Source organism: Vigna unguiculata, chromosome 4 (assembly GCF_037176805.1).
Source record: "Vigna unguiculata cultivar grain cowpea cultivar isolate G323 ecotype 2 chromosome 4, ASM3717680v1, whole genome shotgun sequence".
Classification (NCBI taxonomy): domain Eukaryota; kingdom Viridiplantae; phylum Streptophyta; class Magnoliopsida; order Fabales; family Fabaceae; genus Vigna; species Vigna unguiculata.
Genome location: NC_140795.1, coordinates 38247601 through 38270676, shown reverse-complemented (window position 1 = coordinate 38270676; position 23076 = coordinate 38247601). Strand labels below are relative to the sequence as shown.

General features: G+C 31.5%; 3 protein-coding genes and 2 non-coding genes across 6 annotated transcripts; all 5 read left to right on the top strand.

The window, feature by feature from the left end:
• The first annotated feature begins 632 nt into the window (after positions 1-632).
• Positions 633-706, top strand: TRNAI-AAU (transfer RNA isoleucine (anticodon AAU)). The gene has a single exon. It is a non-coding gene; the product is annotated as a tRNA-Ile (tRNA).
• A 5168-nt stretch (positions 707-5874) lies between these two features.
• Positions 5875-12350, top strand: LOC114181501 (protein FAR-RED ELONGATED HYPOCOTYL 3-like). Of its 2 annotated transcripts, XM_028067974.2 has the most exons (5): positions 5875-6011; positions 6122-6216; positions 8606-10554; positions 10672-10776; positions 12032-12350. In XM_028067974.2, exons 3-5 carry the CDS (start codon positions 9397-9399, stop codon positions 12068-12070), a joined length of 1302 nt encoding a protein of 433 aa, XP_027923775.1. In that variant the 5' UTR covers positions 5875-6011; positions 6122-6216; positions 8606-9396; the 3' UTR covers positions 12071-12350. The 2 variants fall into 2 exon arrangements, with proteins under 2 accessions (XP_027923775.1, XP_027923776.1); XM_028067975.2 differs by lacking the exon at positions 6122-6216 and having other exon boundaries at positions 5893-6011.
• LOC146887128 (pentatricopeptide repeat-containing protein DOT4, chloroplastic-like) lies at positions 6439-6921 on the top strand. Its single transcript, XM_085672038.1, has one exon. It carries the CDS (start codon positions 6439-6441, stop codon positions 6919-6921), a length of 483 nt encoding a protein of 160 aa, XP_085528164.1.
• Positions 12351-14151: 1801 nt separating the features above from the next.
• On the top strand, positions 14152-14225 carry TRNAI-AAU (transfer RNA isoleucine (anticodon AAU)). The gene has a single exon. It is a non-coding gene; the product is annotated as a tRNA-Ile (tRNA).
• Positions 14226-17689: 3464 nt separating this feature from the next.
• OTP51 (endonuclease) lies at positions 17690-21302 on the top strand. Its single transcript, XM_028068991.2, has 2 exons — positions 17690-18242; positions 19235-21302. Exons 1-2 carry the CDS (start codon positions 17784-17786, stop codon positions 21071-21073), a joined length of 2298 nt encoding a protein of 765 aa, XP_027924792.1. The 5' UTR covers positions 17690-17783; the 3' UTR covers positions 21074-21302.
• Positions 21303-23076: the final 1774 nt, after the last annotated feature.

Here is a 23076-nt window from a genome sequence, read left to right as displayed (position 1 = left end):
TGAGAGAGATGGAGGGTATAGTACAAAAAAAATAAAAAACTTTCAAGATGGAAGTTATGATATAGATTTAAGACCTACACGACACAATTAGTTCATTGATTTTTTCCTATACCTTTATCCAATCTTTTCTTTTTCCCAATGGAATATCATATGTAAACTAATTTACTGTTTTAAAACTTTAATATTTATTTGAAATGTTGAAATGTATGACCTTTTAGCTTATGTTGTTAGACCACAGTGCTATAACGTGCAAGTCAAAGTTCAAGAACTACATGGGCCATTGTGTTCATCAGTTTCGTCTTTTTAAAAGTTAGTATTCTAGTTGGAGACCTACATAGGCCATTCACGTCATGGTTTTTCTCCTATTTGTATCAAATCTTTTCACTTTTCCAATGGAATATTAATTTTTAGCAAATTTAGTATTTTATAACCTTAATATTTATTTAAAATATCAAAATGTTTAGTTGACTAGGTTAGTTGGTTAAAGTGACCTTGTATTAATGTGTGCTACAAAGGTTCAAATTCTGCATTAAGAAAAGCCAATATCTGAATCTTTTTTTTAATAGAATGTTTTTTAAAAGTAATTTGTTTAGTTTACATTTTTGTACTTTATTTAAAAGACTAAAATGTGTGGCCTATTAGCTCAGTTGGTTAGAGCGTTGTGCTAATAACGCGAAGGTCGCAGGTTCGAGACTTGCATGGGCCATTCATTTCATTGGTTTTTTATCTATAGTTAGTTTGTATCCAATTTTTACATTTTTCTGAGGATTATTATTTATAAACTAATTTAAAACTTTGAAATACATTATTCATTAGCTTAGATGTTAATATGATCGATGGAACTTATGATATAGATTTGAGACCTACATGGCACAATTAGTTCATCAGTTTTCTCTAATAGCTAGTTCAACTTCGTTTTCTCTTCCACCGTTTACAACTCGTGAATCTGCTCCGGAAGCTATCGTACTCATTTGCTTAGGTGTCAGTGTGTTTTGCTAGCATTTTCCAGGTGAAGGGAGCTAGGGTTTTGTGCTTTACTATATGTTGGATGTTTTTATTTCTGTTTTATAATGAAACTGCTTGGTTGGTATTTGTGAGCGTATAAAACTATACTGGATGTTGTTTTGGATTTATGGTCTGCCATGTATGCGTGAATAGGGGACGAGAATTGATATTTTAACTCAAACGAGCTCGTCTCGCCTAGGCGAGAATAGCAAAAGCTCGCCCAGATTTATGCTTGAGCACTCGCCCAGGCGAAGGGCTGCATTTTTTAGCGACGAACCATCTCGCTCAGGCGAGAAGGCCTCGCCTAAGCGAGAACTCGCAAAATCTTCCTAGGCCTTTGTTCGCAGTCTTGCCTAAGCGAGAGTCTGTAGCTTGAGTGAGACCTCTCCTCTCGCCTGAGCAGGGCTCCTAGCTTGAGCGAGACCTAGCGCAGGTTGTGCTGATTTCTTACATTGTTGATGTTGGTGGCATGATTGGCTGGTTTGCTCTATTTAAAGCACGAAGTGTGTGAATATGCATGTATTATGTAATTTATGGGCTAGAATTGATGAGTTTGGCATGATCTTGCGTATGGAACATGATTGGATGGTAGGTTATATATATTGGTATGAGATTGGTATGCATGACAATTCTATGTTGGGTTGGTGATGTATGATTATGGTATGTTTAGGACGTAATTCCATGAATCTCTTGGTGAGATCTCATGGTGGTGCCTCATGGTTAGGACGTCATTCCATGACCCTCTCGGTGATAGCTCATGGTGTTGCCTCATGGTCAGGACATAATTCCATGACCCTTTTTGGTGGGAGCTCATGGTGGTGCCTCATGGTTAGGACGTAATTCCATGAAGGTTTCGTGGTGGTGCCTCATTGTATAATTTAGTAAGGATTCAAGTATAGATTGCATCCTGAAACTCTAAAGAGTCAATTAGTCTCACGTAGAGCATACTGAATCAAGTGGTGAGAGTAGTAGGAAGCCATAGTCTTTGGTAGGATAATGGCCTTAGATGTTTGAAGGCTAATCTTGTGCGTGGTAGGGTGAAACTCATTGGCAATGACTCTGTAGAGCAGTAGAGGTCACCGCAAGTACAAGCATCCAATGAATCCGACTAATTATATGTATATGAATAATTGAGTCTTAGAGTCTTAAATTGTTTGTTATCACATGTTTGGTTGATTTATGTATCTTTGACTTTTAAATTGTATGCTCAATTATATAATAAACTTTTTCCACTATAGCTTACCCTTTTTGTTTGCTTGTGTGTTCTGTGTGTGGTTTTCTCCTTTTGCGGTGATCATCAATTTATTTATGTGAGCAAATATGGGAACTCCTCGTGGTCCTCAGAGTGACGGAAACTCCGCTGCGTAGCTTATCTTGGGTTGGATTCCCTTGCTCCAAGTTTTCTTTTAAAGCAAGTGGCCTATGTTCCATCTTGCTCCTTGAGCATGTATTTTGAATACTGTTAAACTTTTATCTCGTTTTGTTAATGACATCGTGGTGTGTCTTAGTTTTCTTCTAAGTATTATGGACAACTATAGGGAGTGACATTTTCACTCCATGATAATGCCCTTTATATTATTATGTGTCATGTTTCATTTAATCATGTTTATTTATTAAATGGGACGTTACAATATCCATTGTTTAAATCAAAATATGTTAATTTGTGTATTGAATTAAAAATTGAGAGATGTTGCAAGTATATTCGAAAATAATAAAAAACTTTCAAGATGGAAGTTATGATATAGATTTGAGACCTACATGGCACAATTAGTTCATCAGTTTTTTCAAATAATTACATGTATCCAATCTTTTCTTTTTCAAAATGGAATATCACATGTTAACTAATTTACTGTTTTAAAACTTTAATATTTATTTGAAATGTTGAAATCTATGACCTTATAGCTTATGTTGTTAGACCACCATGCTATAATGTGCAGGTCGAAGTTCAAGTACTACATGGACCATTGTATCCATCTCTTTCGTCTTTTTAAAAGTTAGTATCCAAGTTGGAGACCTACATAGGCCATTCACTTCATCGTTTTTCTCCTATCTATATCAAATCTTTTCATTTTTCCAATGGAATATTCAGTTTTAACAAATTTACTATTTTATAACCTTAACATTTATTTAAAATACTAAAATGTTTGGCTTACTAACTTAATTGGTTAAAGTGACCTTAGATTAATGCGTAGGACAAAGGTTTCATACCTGCATTAAGAAAAGTTAGTATCTGAATTTTTTTCTAATAGAATATTTTTTAAAAGTAATTTGTTTGAGACCTACATGGCACAATGAGTTCATCATTTTTTTTCCTATAATTAGTTTGTATCCTATCTTTTCTTTTTTCCAATGGAATATTATTTGTAAACTAATTTACTATTTTAAAACATTAATATTTATTTGAAATGTTGAAATATGTGGTTTATTAACTTAGTTGGTTAGAGTATTGTGCTGATAACGTGTAGGTCCAAATTCAAGAACTAGATAGGACATTGTATTCATCTCTTTCGTCTTTCTAAAAATTAGTATCCAAGTTGGAGACATGCATCAGCCATTCACTTCATTGTTTTTCTTCTCTCTGTATCCAATATTTTGATTTTTTTTCCATTGGAATATTATTTTTTAACAAATTTACTATTTGATAACCTTAATATTTGTTTAAAATACTAAAAGGTTTGGCTTATTAGCTTAGTTGGTTAATATTTTATTATGATGCTTACACCTTATCTTTATTTGTTATGAAGATGGGATACTACTGCTTAAAGTCAACCAGTTTGTGAGCACAGGGAAGTTTTAGAAGAACATTGAGAAGGTATAGCTAAAATTTTTTATGCTTTTGTAGAAATGGAATTTGTCTAACTCTTCATTACTAAGAATGCTGTCTAAACCTATGGTGAATGTAACCTGTGATTTCGTTATCTCTAGAGGTGCGTAATCTTACAACTCAACTCTCACTACAAAAATTCAGTTTGTTATTTTTGATTGTTAACTGAAATTGTAATCTTAAGGGGAAAACCAGCCTGTGTTTGACTGGGCAAACCATGTTAAAATTCTAGCTAGTGCAGCCCTAGTGTAACCTGTGTTTATTAAACAACTTATTGTTAAATCGTTCTGGATATAATATAATGTCTTTGTTTCATGTCACTTTCAAGGTATTGTCGTGTAATTGAGGGTTAGTGGTTTCATAGTTCTTCCGATTTAGTCTATTGTTTTAAGTCTTGTGTGACTGCTCATTATGTACTTATGCTAACATTTTATTTCTTCAATTATTCAATTATAGATATTATAAAAACTCATTTCAGTTTGGAAGAAGCCCGGAAAGGAAGGAAGGGTCTCACTTCAATCCCTACAACAATTTGTTCCCACCCAATGAGAGAAAAGGAATAGCAATTTCAACGGTGTGTTTGGCTTATCATGTAATCGGATGAAGTGTGGAAGCAAATCATTTTAGGACTAGGATAAAATAATGAGCCTGTAATCTTGTTTTTTTTTTTTTTTTATATTGGAACAAGGTACTTTGATGTAATTTAGTTTTGTTATATTTAATGAAATATAATGTTTATTAATTTTGTCGTAGTATTGTTATTTTTTTATATATTTTAAACTTTAATTATTAAAAAGATTATTAAATTTTGAAATTATAAATATGAATGGATAATAATAAATTATAAAATATTTGAATTACGACGTTTGATAATAGTGACAGTTATAAATGTGACAATATAATGTAAATTGTGACACTTTTAAGTCTCACTATTTTTGATATATTTAATTTTCATTAAAAAAGTTACGGTAGTTTTAACTACCACAGTTTACTCAAAAAAACTATCACATTATACAATGTAAAAAATGGTGATTGTTGCGGCGGTTCACTTGAAACCGTCACATTATATTTTGTGACGACACGAATAGTGGCAGTTTTCAAAATCATCGTAAACGTAAATTGTAGCAGCTCAAAATCTTAGAAGAGACTTAGGCATTATAAATGTTGATTCTTTAAGTTACATATGTTTTAGATGATTAACTTTGTGTATCTGTCATTTCACCATGTAATAATCAGTTACATCTAATCATAATCGACTATTAAATTTATGATTGTTAGAAGTGGATTTTAAGCCTACCTCAACTCCACAAAACTGGTTTGTAAGGTGATGATTGCACCTCACTTATATATTGTGAATTGGCCTTATCTCTAGTCGATGAGAGACTTCCAACACACCTCCTCGCGCCGAGGTATATTCCCTCGTGCGTGGGACTAGAAATTTGTGAGTGGTTCATTAGCGGTCTGATAGCGAGTGGTACAGAATGTCCAAGAAATTGTGTTAGGATAGACTCTAACATGATTCTGATACCATGTTATATATGTATAACTTATGAGAAGGATAAATATTAACAAGAGATATTTGAGAAAAACAACTCAATAAAAACTTGTTAGCTGATTTATTAGAACTTTACTCAATAAATAAATAAATATATATATATATATATATATATATATATATATATTAATGAGATATGTAATTAGACAAAATGTGAAAATGTCATTAAATATTGAATCTAACAAATATAGTGACTTTAATTATATCGATAAATTGAAGTTGGGACGTTAAAGGTAATAAATATAAAAACTAAAATATCAATTTAATCTAAATTGTCAAGTTTAATAATTATATTTGATTCAATACATTAAAAAAAATTCTAAACAAAAGATTGATACAACACAGAAAAGATTAATGTTGACGGTTTTTTTATTTCTGGTTATATTAAACCATAAGAAAAATAAATGATTAAATCATTTTAATATTTTTAACCTTTTATAATTAAACTTCAATTTAAATATTTACATCTCCGTTTCAGTGCCTCGATAATTTGTAAATGAATTTTAAAATACAGAGTCAGAAATATACAAAGATTCGTGTTTTCCTCTGGCGGGGTCTTCCTCCAGTCTATCTTCTCCTGCATCTTCTCTAGTGTGTGTTCGCGTCAAAGTTCTGTGAAATTTCAATGTGAGATTTTCGAAAGCTTGTTCAAGTAATTTCTTCATATTTCAAGTGATATTTGCCCTCTGAAGTAATATGCCCTATCCTGTGACTTATTTTATTCAAATGAAGAGTAGTGATGTAGCAGCATGCTTGTTGAGATGGTTTTACTGGATTAAGGAGAGGATAACTTCTTGAGAATGTGCCACTAGTTGCAGAGAGTTTTTCATGGGTATGTTTTTAAACTAGGTTTTGGTTCTGATAATACTATTATCAACTCTCTAATTGCAGCTTATTCTAAATGCGTGATGTTGAGAGTGCACATAATATGTTTGATGATTTGAGTGACCTAGATGTTGTTTCCTGGAATTCTATGATTAGTGGATGTGCTTTGAATGGGTTTTCCTGGGATGGACTTTAATTTTTCATTCAGATACTGAATTTTGGGATTAGTATGGATTTGGTAACCTTGGTTAACATTCTTGTGGCTTGTGCAAACGTTGGCAACCTTTTATTGGGTAGACCTCTTCATGCTTGGGGAGAGAAAACTGGTTGTAACGGGGATGTTGTGTTTGACAACACATTACTAGACATGTATTCTAAATGTGGTTATTTAAAAGGTGCAATTGATGTTTTTGCGGAAATGGATAAAACTTCTATTGTTTCTTGGACTTCAATCATAGTTGCTTATGTACGGAAAGGTCTATATGATGTTGCCATTACATTATTTGATGAGTTGCAAAGCAAAGGTCTTAAGCCAGATGCTTGTACTATCTCAAGTGTTGTTCATGCTTGTGCTTGTAGCAACTCGTTGGATAAAGGAAGTAATATACACAATTTCATCAAAAAGAACAACATGAGATTGAATTTGCCTGTTTCTATAATGTTCTCATGTATATGTATGCAAAATGTGGAATCATGGAAGAAGCTCATTTAATTTTCTCTCAAATTCCTGTCAAAGACATTGTCTCATGAAACAGGATGATTGGAGGTTATTCACAAAACTCACTTTTCCTTATAAAAAGTATGGGTTTTAGAATTCCATCTCTTGAATTTGAATGTTTGTACAATTTTTTTTTGGAAATATTGCAACCTTTTTTGAGTGATAATGCTTAGGCTTTTTTGTTACTGATAAATTAACATGCTCAAAGCAATCTAAGCAAGTAAATAAGCTTGTGGCTAAACTAGAGTGCTTAGTTTACCAACAATGCAAGGCAGCGTATAATAGAATATTATTATTCTTCAGAGAGAAAAGGGAGTGATTCTGTTTAACTGAATTGAACTTGTTCATTTTTTGTTTTCTGAACTTGTTAATGACATTTGCCTTATGCAATCATAGAAAGAATCCATGAACAAGTATTGTAGTTGATGAACTAATAAATTTTAAATGTACGTACTATTAGTTTCATAAAACTCCGTCAAGAAATTTAAGTAATCTTGAATGACATTTAATTGAATATTTGAATTATGTTCGGACCAAATTGAGATGCATTTATTAATCTTAATTTTAAAGTTTTTGTGCTTCATAATTTTAACTTCAATGAAATTCTTAAAAACTAATTATTAATAATTAAAAATGTTATTTAGTCATGGTTCACTATGCAAGCTGTTGTCTCAGTCCTATGTCTGAGTATAGTTTACAGTTATAGTAGATGCACAATTATTTACTTCATCTACTGACTATTTTGTCTAGAAGTTATGCTCTGTTGTTATTGATTATTCAAAAACACAATGAATTGCCTTAATTTTCTTTCGAACTTCAAATAATCATGCTACACTTTGTTAGAATTAAGGATAGTAATGAATACACATACATGTACATACATTAGCACTAGGCATTTAATTCCTTGATGCACTATTACGATAGGGTCAAGTTGTGTATATTATGGGTTTTCCTTAAAATTAAGCACTTTAGTCATTCAGTCTAAGCACTGTAATCATTGAGGGTAAGAATGAGTTGGGTAAATGTTACTGATATCAAACCAAGAAGATGCAGGAGTGTAAAACATCATGTTGGGTTGTGGAAGAGTTGAACACATACGTTAGTTTGTGCATAATGCATTACAGCATTGACTACATAAGTAGACAGGGGTAACCATATACTGGGTTTAGTTCCCGTAGGGTGCATTGTCATTGACCCTTATAAGTAAGCGTTTTAGTCCTTGAAGGTAAGCATGAGTTGGGTAAATTTGAAGGATATGAAAGTAGGTGCAACCCTGTAATACATCATTGCCTAGATTAACAATGTCATCATTACCTAAAAGAATTACATTTTAGCCAACCTCAAAATGGTGATCAATAGTATTCTTTAAACATCTAAGGTGAACCCAATATAGTCTGTCTGATGTAGATGTAGTTAAATATAGTTGATGGGACGTTAAATATTTCCATTCAGATTTGCTTTTGTTTTTGCTTTGGTAGTTGTTTCATAGATTATAGTTGAAGAACATTGGGCACGTTAAATGACAACTTTTCAGAGGGAAGCTGGACATTCTATTATGGAGAAGCATGTTTAATACCCATGCTTTAGAGTTGTTTGTTCATTTATGATAACATTTTGTTTGTGGTGGTCAAAAAATGACTTGATTTTAATGTGTGGTGACGTTTTGGCATTCATGTAGGACAAAGAACTTGGCTCGTCTTAATAAGATGTTAATGGAGGAGCAAAAATCTTGTATCAAGACACCCTACACAAAGCAATTGATTGTCAAGCACAGTTAACTATTACAAGGAAAGATTGCAAGTGGTACATTTCTGCATTCAATGATATTCATTCCTGTGATTTAAGCCCAAGAAAATCGAGGTTATTTAGGAGCAATTAGAAGATCAATCTCCAAGCCAAAAGAGCTCTTGATTTGAACGACGAGGCAGGAGTGAGGATAATAAGAGTTTTAGGTCGTTGGTTTGTGCATGAAAATATGGAATCTATAGAACAAGATGTTCGAAGTTACTTATCTAAACAAAGAAGGGTGTTATCAAAGGATGGTGATGGCAAAGCATTATTAGCACACTTTTCAAGAATGTGGGAATTGAATAGAAACTTCTACGAAATAGACATAGATTATCAAAACCATGTAAGGAATGTGTTTTGGGCAGATGCCCGTAGCAGGGCTGCTTGTGAATATTTTGGGGATGCCATCTTCTTTGACACTACCTACTTGACAAATAAATATGACATGCCCTTTGTCCCATTTGTTGGTGTCAACCACCATGGACAAGCTATTTTGTTGGGTTGTGGTTTGTTATCTTCAGAAGACACAAACTCATTTGTGTGGTTATTTGAAACTTTTCTTCGATGTATGTCTAACAAAGCACCACAAGGCATTGTCACAGACCAATCTAAGGCAATGAGTAATGCCATTGAAATTGTGTTTCCTAACACTCGACACAGGTAGGTGGTGTATGGCATATTATGAAAAAAATACTAGAGAAGTTACAAGGATATGCAGCATACAAAGATATCAAACGAGACCTTAAGGAAGTGGTTTATGAATCACAGTCTATTGATGAATTTGTGTTGGAATGGGAAAAATTTATTTGTAAGTTTGGCTTGGGAGACAATGACTGGCTTCATTCCCTTTACGAGGACCGACATCGATGGGTTCCTTGTTTCGTAAAAAGATATTTTTGGGCAGGCATGTCAACAACTCAAAGAAGTGAAGGAATGAATTCCTTCTTTGACGGATATATAAATTCTCAAACAACTCTGCAAGAATTTGTCAATCTGTATGGCAATGCACTACAACAGAAGGCAAAGAAAGAGTATGAAGCAGATTTTACATCGTTGAACACAATAATTCCATGTGAGTCGCAGTCACTGATTGAACGACAATTTCAGAATAAGTACACGCATGAAAAGTTTGTTGAACTTCAAGCAGAGTTTATTGGAAAAATGAACTTCACGCGTGATGTGGTTGTTGATGGTAATTCATGCATTTACAACATTAAGGAGGAGTTCATTCGTGATGGAATAAGCCAGAAAAGGGTCTTCATTGTCTGCTTTGAGCGTGACAGTGTTGAAGTCAGCTGCAATTGCTTCTTGTTTGAATTTAGGGGTATTTTATGTAAACATTGTCTTTTAGTGCTTGCACATGAGAGAGTTAAAGAAGTTCCTACGAAGTATGTTTTGCAAAGGTGGTGTAAAAATGTACGGAGGAAACATAATTATATTACAACAGCGTACAACAGAAAAGATAAGGAACCTCATATTGAACGGTATGATAATTTATGCAAGACTTTTGCTGATATTGCTGAGATAGCATGTGAGTCACCGAAAATGACAAAATTATTATTTCACCACATCGAATCATTTGCTACCAATCATGCCATACCCCTTCCAATGAACTCAGCCGTAACCACCAACCACTTGGACTCAACAGAACATGCTCTTGACCAAACAGTCCAGTCCCCTCATGCAGACATTGACATAGTCCAGAGTCAAATCCATAGCCTAAGATGTGTTAAGCGAAAGGGACGTCCCTGTTCAACCAGGAAGCAAATGAGGTTTGAGAAGGGTGGAAGAACTAAACGGTCTTCCAATCCAAAGCTAGGAACATCTATTCGGAACTTAGTAAGTCCAATACCATCTATCATCCTACCTCCAGCTTATGTACCAATTTTTTGGTAACTTTGACCACAATATTGAATGAGGTTTGAACAAGTACTAAATATGGACTATTACTTTTAGGGCTTGATGCAGGACACTACTATAATCCCACCACGTCCACGGTTCCACATCAACTGTAATGCGGACATAAACATTCCCATAAGAGACCTTCCTTCATCAGAACCGGTTCGTGTGAATTATAAATTTGTTATTTTATATCGATGATTGAATTGTTTTTCGATGCATGTGGTGAACATCTTAAATATTAGGTTCATTGACATATAAACACCCAATACCATCGGTCCTGTCTCTAAGGTTTGCTTAGGAAAGGTTGTGGCTAAAATCCTAAGGCCACAGCACCCTGGTGCCCCATTATTTCAAATTTGTCTCCTTGTTATTTCACCCTTTTATCCTTTTGCAAGATTTCGTTATGTGAATTCCAGTTTTCTATTTAAATAAAACCAAACATCAAATGATCTTTCTTTTTAATATTATTCCCTTTCCTCTTTATGGAATCAACATTGATTTCAAACCCATTTGTGGTATCATTTATGTGTTTTCCTAATACGTTGTTTGTTGAGTGTAAATAAAAGGAAGGGAAATAGACAGATGGTGAATACCAAATCTACACTGCTTTTTTGAAGGGAGAAAATGGGAGGAGAGTTTCTTTTTTTTTTTGGGGATTTTAAAAAAATCTTACAAGTGGTAGAACACATTACAAGTGCATGCAATCTTGGCCTTTTACCTTCATTCATATTCAGTAAGAAGTAGTAATTTTTTTTGGGATTTTACTTTCTACATTTTTCAATTTGATTTTGTTTGAATTTCCATGAAACTCATAGTAAAGCACGCATATTGTCTATGCTAGTTGTATAGTCATATTCTCCCATGGTCACTGACTGAAAGCTTTAGAATTTAGTTTTATTTATTTTCCTTCTTTTTTTCATGTCATCTAGATTTGAAGTAGCTGGCTAGTTAAACAAATTAGTTGTATCACACTTTTTAACAGAATGAAGCCCACTAGCTAGTTTAATTAGTTCAGTTGTAACCTAATAACGTCTTGTCTGTCTGGTAACTTAATTATTTTGGAACAAAATTTTTATATTTTATATTTGGTAAGTTTATTATAGTTTGTATATTTCAAGTAGTTTCAAACAAAAATTAGCATCCTACAGGTTTTGACTAGGAGCTTAGGGAGAAGGGTTAGGTACCCTCAGAGGCTTCAACTTATAGAGTATAAGAAAATAAATGATTTTAATATATTTTTTAAACATTTCCATTACTATTTGTTGATTGCTTGATTTGGCCATGTACATAGTAAGTGAGGATCATTTGTTTCATCTTATTCTTGCATGGACTCTTTTTTTTATCTTTTTGAACTACTTTGATCAATTTAGGGAGAACACCTACTTTTAACTACTATCATCATTTGTGATTGCAGAGACAGGATAGCCTTCTCGTGGGAACACCAATGAAGTAGGCGCAACTGTCAAAAACGCCAGGACTTATAATGGGAGCCTCATTAGATCAATGGTCACATTCATTCTTGCACTCTATGATGATGAAGTCATCTATATATTATTGCAATCAAAGTGTCCAAATTTTGAAATACATTAATTTTGTAAATTATGAGGCTCATTATGATTTGGAGGAGGGTTATACTAAGTTATTAAATAGTGTGTTTATTTGACAATGGTTTATTAGTCGGTGTCAATTACAATATACCCAATGGGACCTAATTCAATCATTAGTTAGCACGATCTATTTGGTTATTATCTATGTTTAATTATCTCAAGTTATTACCTATGTTCAATTATTTGGTTAGTCATGTTAAGAGTTCTTCACAATCTAAAGTATATTTTAAATTTATGCACAACCCAACACCTTTTATTATACTACTACACCTTGTTTTATATCGTTAATATTTTTCCAAGTCATGCTTACCTTCAATGAATACAATGGTTTCTTATCAGTGCTGATTAGAGTAGACCCAAGGGGACCAATCCCACTAATTGGTTAATCTAGTGTATTTATGTGGTTACTCCTGTTATGTGTGATGAATAAAGAAACCAACGTCTAAATTAGACTCCTGCACAAGAAGTCGTGCTTAATGCTTAAAATAAAGGAACGACTATAATATATGATCTATGAGTATGATATATGTATTGAATATGACATGTATTTATACATAAATATATATATTTTGAAAATAATAAGATATAATTCGTAATGTATGTATATTAAAAAATGTATAATAATTTTTTGAAATATAATAAATATATAATTGTTAAGATGTGAATCTATAAATCATATATATTAAAATTATCAATATAAAAAATTATAAATTATTATCATCACAAAAATATTTTTTATTTTATAAATTATTATCAATATAAAATATCTTAAAATATCGAGTGAGTTACTCAAATTAAAGTATTTGTCCTCATAAGCTATAATATACGCAATTGGACACCATAAGGTATCATGCATTGAAACAACACTTACATGTATCATTACTAATAACTACAAATTAATACAAATTAATGTTATATCCACATGGACAAAGAATTCAAACTAGTATGAATAATACAAATTACATATAATGTCAAGTACAGTCCTACTGTCCTAACTCTTTCGATTCCTTAACGACATCCCCAATTGCTTCAACAAGAAGCCACACCAAGAAGTGCAAGGGAGATCGAGATCCAATAAGGAGGTGCGCGCAACAATTCTGACAGCGGTAGTTCCAACAACATCGATTCCGACACATAGAGCAGGGAGGCAATAGTTCCCTTCTCTTATAGTTAGTCTTTTTGATTTTTTTTCCAAGTAATATTATTAGCTTAGATTGCTATAGGATCGTTGGTACTTTGTATTCAGTGTTTTTATAAAAATATGTTAATTTGTATATTGAATTAGAAATTGAGAGAAAATGTGGGTATAGTACAAAAACAGTAAAATAATTTCAAGGTGAAAGTTATGATATAGATTTGAGACCTACATGGTACAATTAGTTCATCGATTTTTTCCTATAATTACCTTTATGTAATCTTTTCTTTTTCCCAATGAAATATCATATGTAAATTAATTTACTATTTTAAAACTTTTATATTTATTTGAAATGTTGAAATGTATGACCTTTTAACTTATGTTGTTAGACCATCATGCTTTAATGTGCAGTTCAAAGTTCAAGAATTACAAGGGTCATTGTGTCAATCTCTTTTTTCTTTTTAAAAGTTAGTATTCAAGTTGGAGATCTACATTGGCCATTCAATTCATCGTTTATCTCCTATCTGTATAAAATCTTCTCATTTTATCAATGGAATATTGATTTTTAACAAACTTACTATTTTATAACCTTAACATCTATTTAAAATACCAAAAGTTTTGGTTTACTAGCTTAGTTGGTTAAAGTGACCTTGTATTAATGTGTACGACAAAGGTTCGAGACCTGCATTAAGAAAAGCCCCGTATCGGAATCCTTTTTTCTAATAGAATGTTTTTTAAAAGTAATTTGTTTATTTTAAATTTTCTAACTTTACTTAAAAGATTAAAATGTGTGGCCCATTAGCTTAGTTGATTAGAGCGTCGTGCTAATAACACGAAGATCACAGGTTCGAGACCTGCATGGGCCATTGACTTCATTAGTTTTCTCTTATAGTTAGTTTGTATCCAATTTTGGATTTTTTGCAAGTAATATTATTATCTTAGATTGTTATAGGATCGTTGGTACTTTGTATCCAGTGTATAAAAAACTTTCAAGATGGAAGTCGAAGTTCAAGAATTACAAGGGTCATTGTGTGAATCTCTTTTTCTTTTTAAAACTTAGTATCCAAGTTGGAGACCTGCATAGGCCATTCACTTCATCATTTTTCTCCTATCTGTATCAAATGTTTTCATTTTTCCAATGGTATATTAATTTTTAACATCTATTTTAAAATACCAAATTTTGGCTTACTAGCTTAGTTGGTTATAATGACCTTGTATTAATGTGTACAACAAAGGTGCGAGACCTACCTTAAGAAAAGCCTGTATCAGAATCCTTTTTTTCTAATAGAATGCTTTTTAAAAGTAATTTTTTTATTTTAAATTTTCTAACTTTACTTAAAAGACTAAAATGTGTGGCTCATTAGCTCATTTGGATAGAGTGTCCTGCTAATAACGCAAAGGTCACAGGTTCGTCATTAAGTTTATCAACTTTACTCCTTTAAGTACTTTGTATCCATTGTTTTCCTAAAATTATATTTATCCAATCTTTTCTTTTTCCCATTGGAATATCATATGTAACCTAATTTACTATTTTAAAACTTGTTTGAAATGTATGACCTTTTTGCTTATGTTGTTAGACCATCATGCTATATCGTGTAGGTCAAAGTTTAACAATTACATGGGCCATTGTGTCGATGTCTTTTTCTTTTTAAAAGTTAGTATTCAATTGGGAGATCTGCATAGTCCATTCACTTCATCGTTTTTCTCCCATTTGTATTGTATCTTTTCATTTTTCCAATGGAATATTAATTTTTAACAAATTTACTATTTTATAACCTTAACATCTATTTAAAATACCAAAATTTTTGGCTTACTAGCTTTGTTGGTTAGAGTGACCTTGTATTAATGTGTATGACAAAGATTTGAGACCTGCATTAACAAAAGCATGTATTTGAATCTTTTTTTTTCTAATAGAATGTTTTTTAAAAGTAATTTCTTTATTTTACATTTTCAAACATTATTTAAAAGATTAAAATGTGTGGTCCATTAGCTTAGTTGGTTAGAGTGCATGCTGATAACGCAAAGGTTATCCCGCCCAGATATTACGAATTTTAAATAATAAAATAAATTGTAATAATAATACTTCATTTGTTATACATTTTGACTTCAGGAAGTTGACTTTCGGTGAACATTCTGACTTCCGGTGATACATTTTGACTTCCAGAAGTTGACTTCTGGTGAACATTTTGACTTCCGAAAGTCGACTTTCGGTGAGCATTTTGACTTCTGGTGATACATTTTGATTTCTGGAAGTCAACTTCCAGTGATATATTTTGACTTCCAGAATTTGGCTTCCGGTGATATATTTTGATTTCCGGAAGTCATATATTTTGACTTCCGGAAGTCGACATCCGAAAGTAATTTTGGGGGTGTAGTCTCCGTGAGTTTCTTAAGTGGTCAAAGGGTTTTTTGGAAATTTAAAAAATTTTTGGAGGTGTAGAAAAAGTTTTGGAGGTACAGGAAGAAAGAAATTTTGTGATCTTTAGTGTAAATCAAAACAAATTATGTTAAAGCAAGAAAGAAAACTTTAAAAAGAATTAATGTACAATTCGAGAAGACAAAAAAGTGAGTGCAATAATGTAAAAATATTTTTTCTACTTGAATTTTAAAAATTAATTATCTATTTTATATTAATTTAATTATGAATTCATTTGATAGTTATATATTATTTATTCATTCTTTTATAAAACAACGATGAATAACATTTTTTTTTTATTTTGTAGTGTGATGTTTTTTTTTTTTTTTATAAAAAGTATGCTTTTAACTGATAGGATGTTTTTTTCTATAGAAGTATAATGAAGTTGACCAACAAAGATGATCAAATTAATATAAAAACAAAATTTTAAATGTGATAATATTGTTATTGTGAGTTTCTTAGAAAATATTAATATTGTGAAAAGGACAAGTTATCTCATTAAAGAATCGTAAAATAAGTGTGAAAATTTTCAAAAATAATACACTTCATATATTATTTTGATTTCTATCAAGAATATTATTATTGTGAGATAAGAACAAATTATCATATTTAAAAAAAATCAGAAAATAAATATAAAAACTTTCAAAGCATATATACAGCTCATACTATTATTGTGACATGTATGAAAATATTGTTATTCTGATTTAAGAACATATAAAAAGTATTATTTAAGTATTATTGTTAAGTAAAAATTCAAGTATAAAAGTATAAAAAGTAGAAGAATAAAGTGGATGAGACATACTGAAAACAGTTAAAAAGGATAGCATAAACTAAAAAAGAAATCAGAAAGAAGGTAAATAACAATTAACCTACTTAATTATTTAAAACTTAGGAAGTTGTTCCTAGTAAATGAAAATTATTTACCACTTAATACAAATTATTAATTATAAACTTTTATAAAAACTAATTCTTAGTCTCCCATATTTAATCATTTATATAAGTTGTCAAAATATATAACTTTTATTAAAACCATCAACTCTATCCATATAAATTATTTAATTTATATATATATATATATATATATATATATATATATATTTTGTTAATAGTTTACTTTAAATAGAAAATATATTTTATTGTTTTATTATGACTTAATTTTATTAAATTACCATTATAATATTTTCCCTTAAAAATTATTAAAATATTTTTTAATTATAACAGGTTAAAAATAATAATTGTTCATAAATTTTCTTGTAAGTATTAAAAATAATTCAAAATAACACTTTATAATTCTCTTTATATTTCAATTTTATTAATTTGTAACAAAATAAAAAAGTTAAATACTTCATTTTTTTATCAAAATAACATTTTATCATATAATTCTCAATATTTATTAATGTCAAACAAAGTAAGATAATAATTTTTTTTAATTTGAAATATAATTACAAAATAACATAACTTTATCACATAAATCTACTTATTTGTAAAATTTATTTTGTAACAATATAATATAATTAAATATTTTATAATATCGTAAACATAATATAATAAAATAAATTTTTTTGTAAAATAATTATGTATTTTATAATTTTCAAATATAACGACACTCAACATATTATAAAATAGGTTGAAAAATACTTAAGTTAAAAAATAATAAATTTATAATTCTGTCTCGATCACACCTTCCCACAAAATATACAAGAACTCATCTCAACCTAAAAATAATGTCTTAAAATCATTTAATATATCTAAAATAGAAAATTATATCACATTTAGTTCGTAAAAAAAATAACTCATCCAGAAAAAAAAATATATTAAGCGTAAAATAAGTAAAGTATTAAGTTACCATTATATTTTCCTAAGTATAGGTTCAGATAAAATTTTATTAATTTTGAATATGTGAAAGATAGAATATGAAAACCGAAATTTTGTTTGAGTTCATCTGTTGTGAGCCTCGGGAGGAAGAAGGTGTAACAGATTCTGACAACAAAACAGAGTGTAACCAAACATGCCCTTCCCTCAAACCCTAACCCTAACCATCTTCTCCACCCCTAACTTTACCCCTCACTTCACAACTTCTTCCATGCGCTCTTCTCTCCGCTCTCTCACCTTCTCTCTTTCACATCACCTCACTCGTCCTTTCCTCTCGTCGCCGCGGCTGCCACAGTTGCGGCTGCCACAGCTTCGGCGCCTTGCCGTGACGGCACCGGAGCAAGAGGCTCTGCGGTCGGCAGAACTGGAGTCGAGGAAGCTGCGGGGCCCGGAAGTGGAGGTGGGGGAACTCAGTGCGGTGCCAGAGGAGTGGCGAAGGGCGAGAGTGGCGTGGCTGTGCAAGGAGCTGCCGGCGCACAAGGCAGGGATGCTGGTTAAAATACTGAACGCGCAGAGGAAGTGGTTGACGCAGGAAGATGCCACCTACATCATCGTCCACTGCTTGCGTATTCGGGAGAATGAGACCGGCTTCAAGGTCTTCCTCTTCTTCCCTTCTCTCATGACTATGACCATGACTTCAGAGTTGATTTGTAATTTCGGACTTGTATTATAACTTTGCAGAATAATCTTGGGGATTAAATCTGTTGTGAGAGGCTCAATTGTTGAACAGTAAGGAAAAGTGAGTTATTGGCTTCTGACAGGAGAGATACTGGTTCAAACAAAAAATAAATAAAAAAAATGGGAATTTTAAGGTAGTATTTGTATTTTGAGGGAGTGATCGGTTTTGGATGAAATTGTAAATTAAGTTATAGGGATTGATGAGAACCATAAGCTTTAAACTGGATGGGAGTAATTTATATGTGTGAAACATTTCGACACATACATTTAAGGAATTCAAGTTGTTGTTATATTATATCAATGGAGCATATAAATTCAATTCATTACCAATTTGCTATTTTATGTTCACTTTGTTGTTATATTACATCAATGCAGCATATAAATTCAATTCATTACCAATTCATTATTTATGTTTGCACCAAATGGTTTTAGTGAATATGGAGGAAGGGACGACAATTTTGAGAGAACAGGTAAATTATACGATATTGAAAATACTGATTTTGGAATTTGTGAAATTGATGCCTAGATGTAATGGTGCTTTGAGAATGGGTGTTGGCCATAATTTATCATATGCTTGGGGAATGTTTTTTGTGGTTACTGGTTGATTATCAGTAGAGGGTGGTATGTCTAGATTTCTGATGCTTCATTTGCAGGGTCATAAGCATGAAAACCAATTGCGTTCATGTTGACTTTGGAAATGTTTTGTACCTGGAATATTATTTTATCAAATTAAATCTGTCTTTCCTTCATGTGAATCGGATGTTTATTCTTTGTTTCTTTTACTGCTTGGAATTGGTATTTGGCTATAAATTGTTATTTGTTTTATCACTTGACAAGAGCATTTTACAAGATCTCATCATAACCTGTTATGTTTGTTCACAAGTTTGATTACTTTTTTCCCTCATAAAGGTATACAAGTGGATGATGCAACGACATTGGTATCGATTTGATTTTGCTCTTGCTACCAAGCTAGCAGATTATTTGGGTAAAGAGCGGAAGTTTTCAAAGTGCCGTGATGTATTTGATGATATTATCAATCAAGGTCGTGTTCCTAGTGAGTCCACATTCCATATACTAGTCGTTGCATATCTTAGTGCTCCTGTTCAAGGTTGTTTAGATGAAGCATGTGGCATTTATAATCGTATGATTCAGTTAGGTGGTTACCAGCCCCGTCTTAGCTTACATAATTCCCTTTTCAAGGCTATTGTAAGCAATCCAGGGATCTTATCAAAGCATTACCTTAAGCAAGCTGAGTATATATATCATCATATGGTTACAACTAGACTTGATGTGCAGAAAGATATTTATGCAGGCCTAATTTGGCTTCACAGCTATCAGGATTCCATAGATAAAGAAAGAATAGCAGAATTGAGGGAAGCAATGCAATGTGCTGGATATGAGGAGGATATAGAGGTTCTGCTATCAATCTTGAGGATATGTGCAAGGGAAGGGGAGGTGGAGGAAGCAGAGAAAACTTGGGTCAAACTTCTTAAGTTTGAAAGTGATCCCCCAGCTTTGGCTTTTGTGTATAAAATGGAAGCATACTCAAAGGTTGACATGCCTATGAAGTCATTGGAAATATTTAGGGAAATGCAGTCAAAACTCGGTAAAGCAGATGTTGCAGCATATAATCAAATAATAGAGATATTATGCAAAGCACAAGAATCAGAATTGGCAGAATCAATAATGGCAGATTTTGTCAAGAGTGGTCTGAAGCCCCTTACATCATCATATGTGCAGTTACTAAACATGTACTACAATTCGGAGTTATATGACAAATTAGAAGAGACGTTATCCCAGTGCCTGGGAAAATGTCGTCCTAACTGTACTATATACACTATTTATCTGGATTACTTGGTGAAAATTGGTAATATTGACAAGGCTGAGAATATATTTTACCGGATGAACAATGATGCTTTTGTTGGTGTTAATGCTCGATCATGTAACACCATCTTAAGTGGATACCTTTCATCAGGAAATCACTTGAAGGCTGAGAAGATCTACGATTTTATGTGTCTAAAAAAGTATGAAATTGAATCCCCATTAATGGAAAAGCTTGATTATATCCTTAGCTTGAAAAGGAAAGTTGTTAAAAGACCAATAAACCTGAAGTTGAGCAAAGAGCAGAGAGAAATCTTGATTGGGTTGCTTTTAGGTGGTTTGCGGATTGATTCTGATGATCGAAGGAGGAATCACATTATTCGCTTTGATTTTGATGGCAATTCAAACAGCCAGTATGTTCTCAAGAGTCATATATATCGCCAGTTTTATGAGTGGCTGCATCCTTCTTGTAAGCCAAGTGATGACAGTGAGAATGTACCTGATAAGTTTTGTACCATTGCAAGCTCTCATTTTGGCTTTTATGCAGATCAGTTTTGGGCAAAAGGTGAACCTACCATTCCAAAACTAATCCATAGGTGGATGTCACCATGTGTTCTGGCATACTGGTACATGTATGGTGGTCTTCGAAATTCATCAGGGGATATTTTTCTGAAAATCAAGGGAAGCCAGGAAGGTGTAGAGAACATTGTCAAAAAGTTTAAAGCCATGTCCATGGATTGTAAAGTCAAGAGGAAAGGAAGGGTATTTTGGATTGGTATTTTGGGAAGCAATTCAACCTGGTTCAGGAAATTGGTTGAGCCATATATGATTGAAGATAGAGATTTTTCTGAAGCAGGTGATGAAACGGAGAAACATGATGCAATGGCAACTGAAGAAATTAACTTCAATAGTGATTCAGGTGAATAGAAAAAATGATGATACTGCACGGTGGTGTTTTGGTGAAGGTTTTTGAGGAGCTTTCCTTCAACCAATTTTTTTTTTTTTTTTACTGAAGTCATGATTGCTATGGTTGCAAAATGAAGGCTTTCATGAATATTTTTGTATTTATTCTTTGTAATATTGTAGGTGTATATTCATAATTTATGATGCATAGAAGGTTACATAGTAAGTGACTATCTGCCAATGGGTTTGCAAATTGTCACAGTTCATATAAGTTTTATTTTATTTAGTTATTTAGTATGATTGTGGCGGTAAATTAAATGTTCATAATTCATCTCAATATTGTAAATGGTAAGTGCAAACTAACTGAATGAGTGATGATGTACCTCTGTTTTTTTTTTTTTTTTTTTGTTATATGCAATGTTGGTTGACTTTGTTTCAGGCTTAAAATAAAGTGTTTTAAAAGAGTGATTATTAGTGAGACTTATAATAACAAAAATGATTTGTTTTGTTATAATTATAAAAATAATTTTTTAACTAAATAGTAACAATGTATCAATCAGTTGATTGAATTTTTAATTATAGTCAAAATAATTGAATTATTATGAAATCTAAGTCCACATAAAAAAATTGTTTGGATTTTGTAAATCTAAATCTAAATAAATCGATTAAATTTTAAATTGAAATCTATATTTCAAAAATAGGTTGAATGTTTGTAAATTAGTTTGATACCGATTTTAAAATTGATATTTATAAAATTTAATTTTAAATCTAAAATAATTTAAATTTGTTATATGAGATAATTGTACGATGAAAATTTATTGAAATCTTTCGTATTTAATAAAATATACAATTAATTAACATTTTAAAAATAAATTATTTTGAACGAGTGACTTAATTATATATACCGTTTGTTTGTGTATCATTTAGTTTGAATGAGTGAATTTATATATCGAATAATTTTGATTTAATGAGAAAATATATAAAGATATTTTTCAAAAAATTATAAAATTATTTGAATTTGTGATATTTATTTAATGTGATCTTTTTATTCTTTCATTTTAATAATCTTATTTTAGTGCTCTCTTATTTTAAATTGATGTTAAGATAGTTAGGTAAGATCACCACATTCAGGCTTGAATTTTTTCTTTTTTCTTTTTTTTTTTTAGTTTTTTGTGGTTTCATTACACCTATTACTTATTTTTTTTAATTTTAGAGGGATCACGTGTCATTATCGGGGACAAACTCTAGCATTCTTGGAATTTATATAGTCACCCACTCTTTTCTCAACCTTTTTTCTTTCAAAAGTTCTCGTTCCTCTCCTTTTTACATTGCTTTGAGTTGATGAATTACATTGTCAACTTCTAAACTATACCTATCTAATGAAAAGAACTGCATTAAATCTTTTTAAATAAAACGGAGACTAAGTTTAAAACAAAAAATTAAGGGATCAGATTTTGTAAATCAGACGAGATCAAAATACTAATTAAGTCATTATTTAAGAATGTACTTATTCGCAAAACACTCCGTAAATAAAACCGGACTAAAGAAAAATAGTACATTATTTTACAATGATTGAAATTTGTGGGAAACAAAAGAAACAAAAGAAAAAAAAATGGTTAAATTGTGATTCAAAATCCTTTTAATACTTTTTGGCAAAGTATTGTGTGATAATAGGTAGTTAGACAATAGTTTTTTTATGACAAATTTATTTTTCACATATGCTCTCATTCTTTAGTTAACAAAAATAAAATAACATGCAAAGTAACTTAGTAGGAAAGGGAAGGAAAGAGTACTCAATATTTTTATGTTAGTTTGTTTAATAGTGTAGACTATATCTAGTTCCACTTGGTAAACTAATATTCTTTTGGATTGTATCCACTATTAGCTAACTTTTGTATGAGTATTATTTTGAAATGCATCCTTTTTTGGCATAGTAGGAATATTCCTTCAACAACAAACTATTTGTCGTTTAATGAGATTATTCTTTTAACAACAAACTACCTGTAGCTTAACATGATTATTCTTTC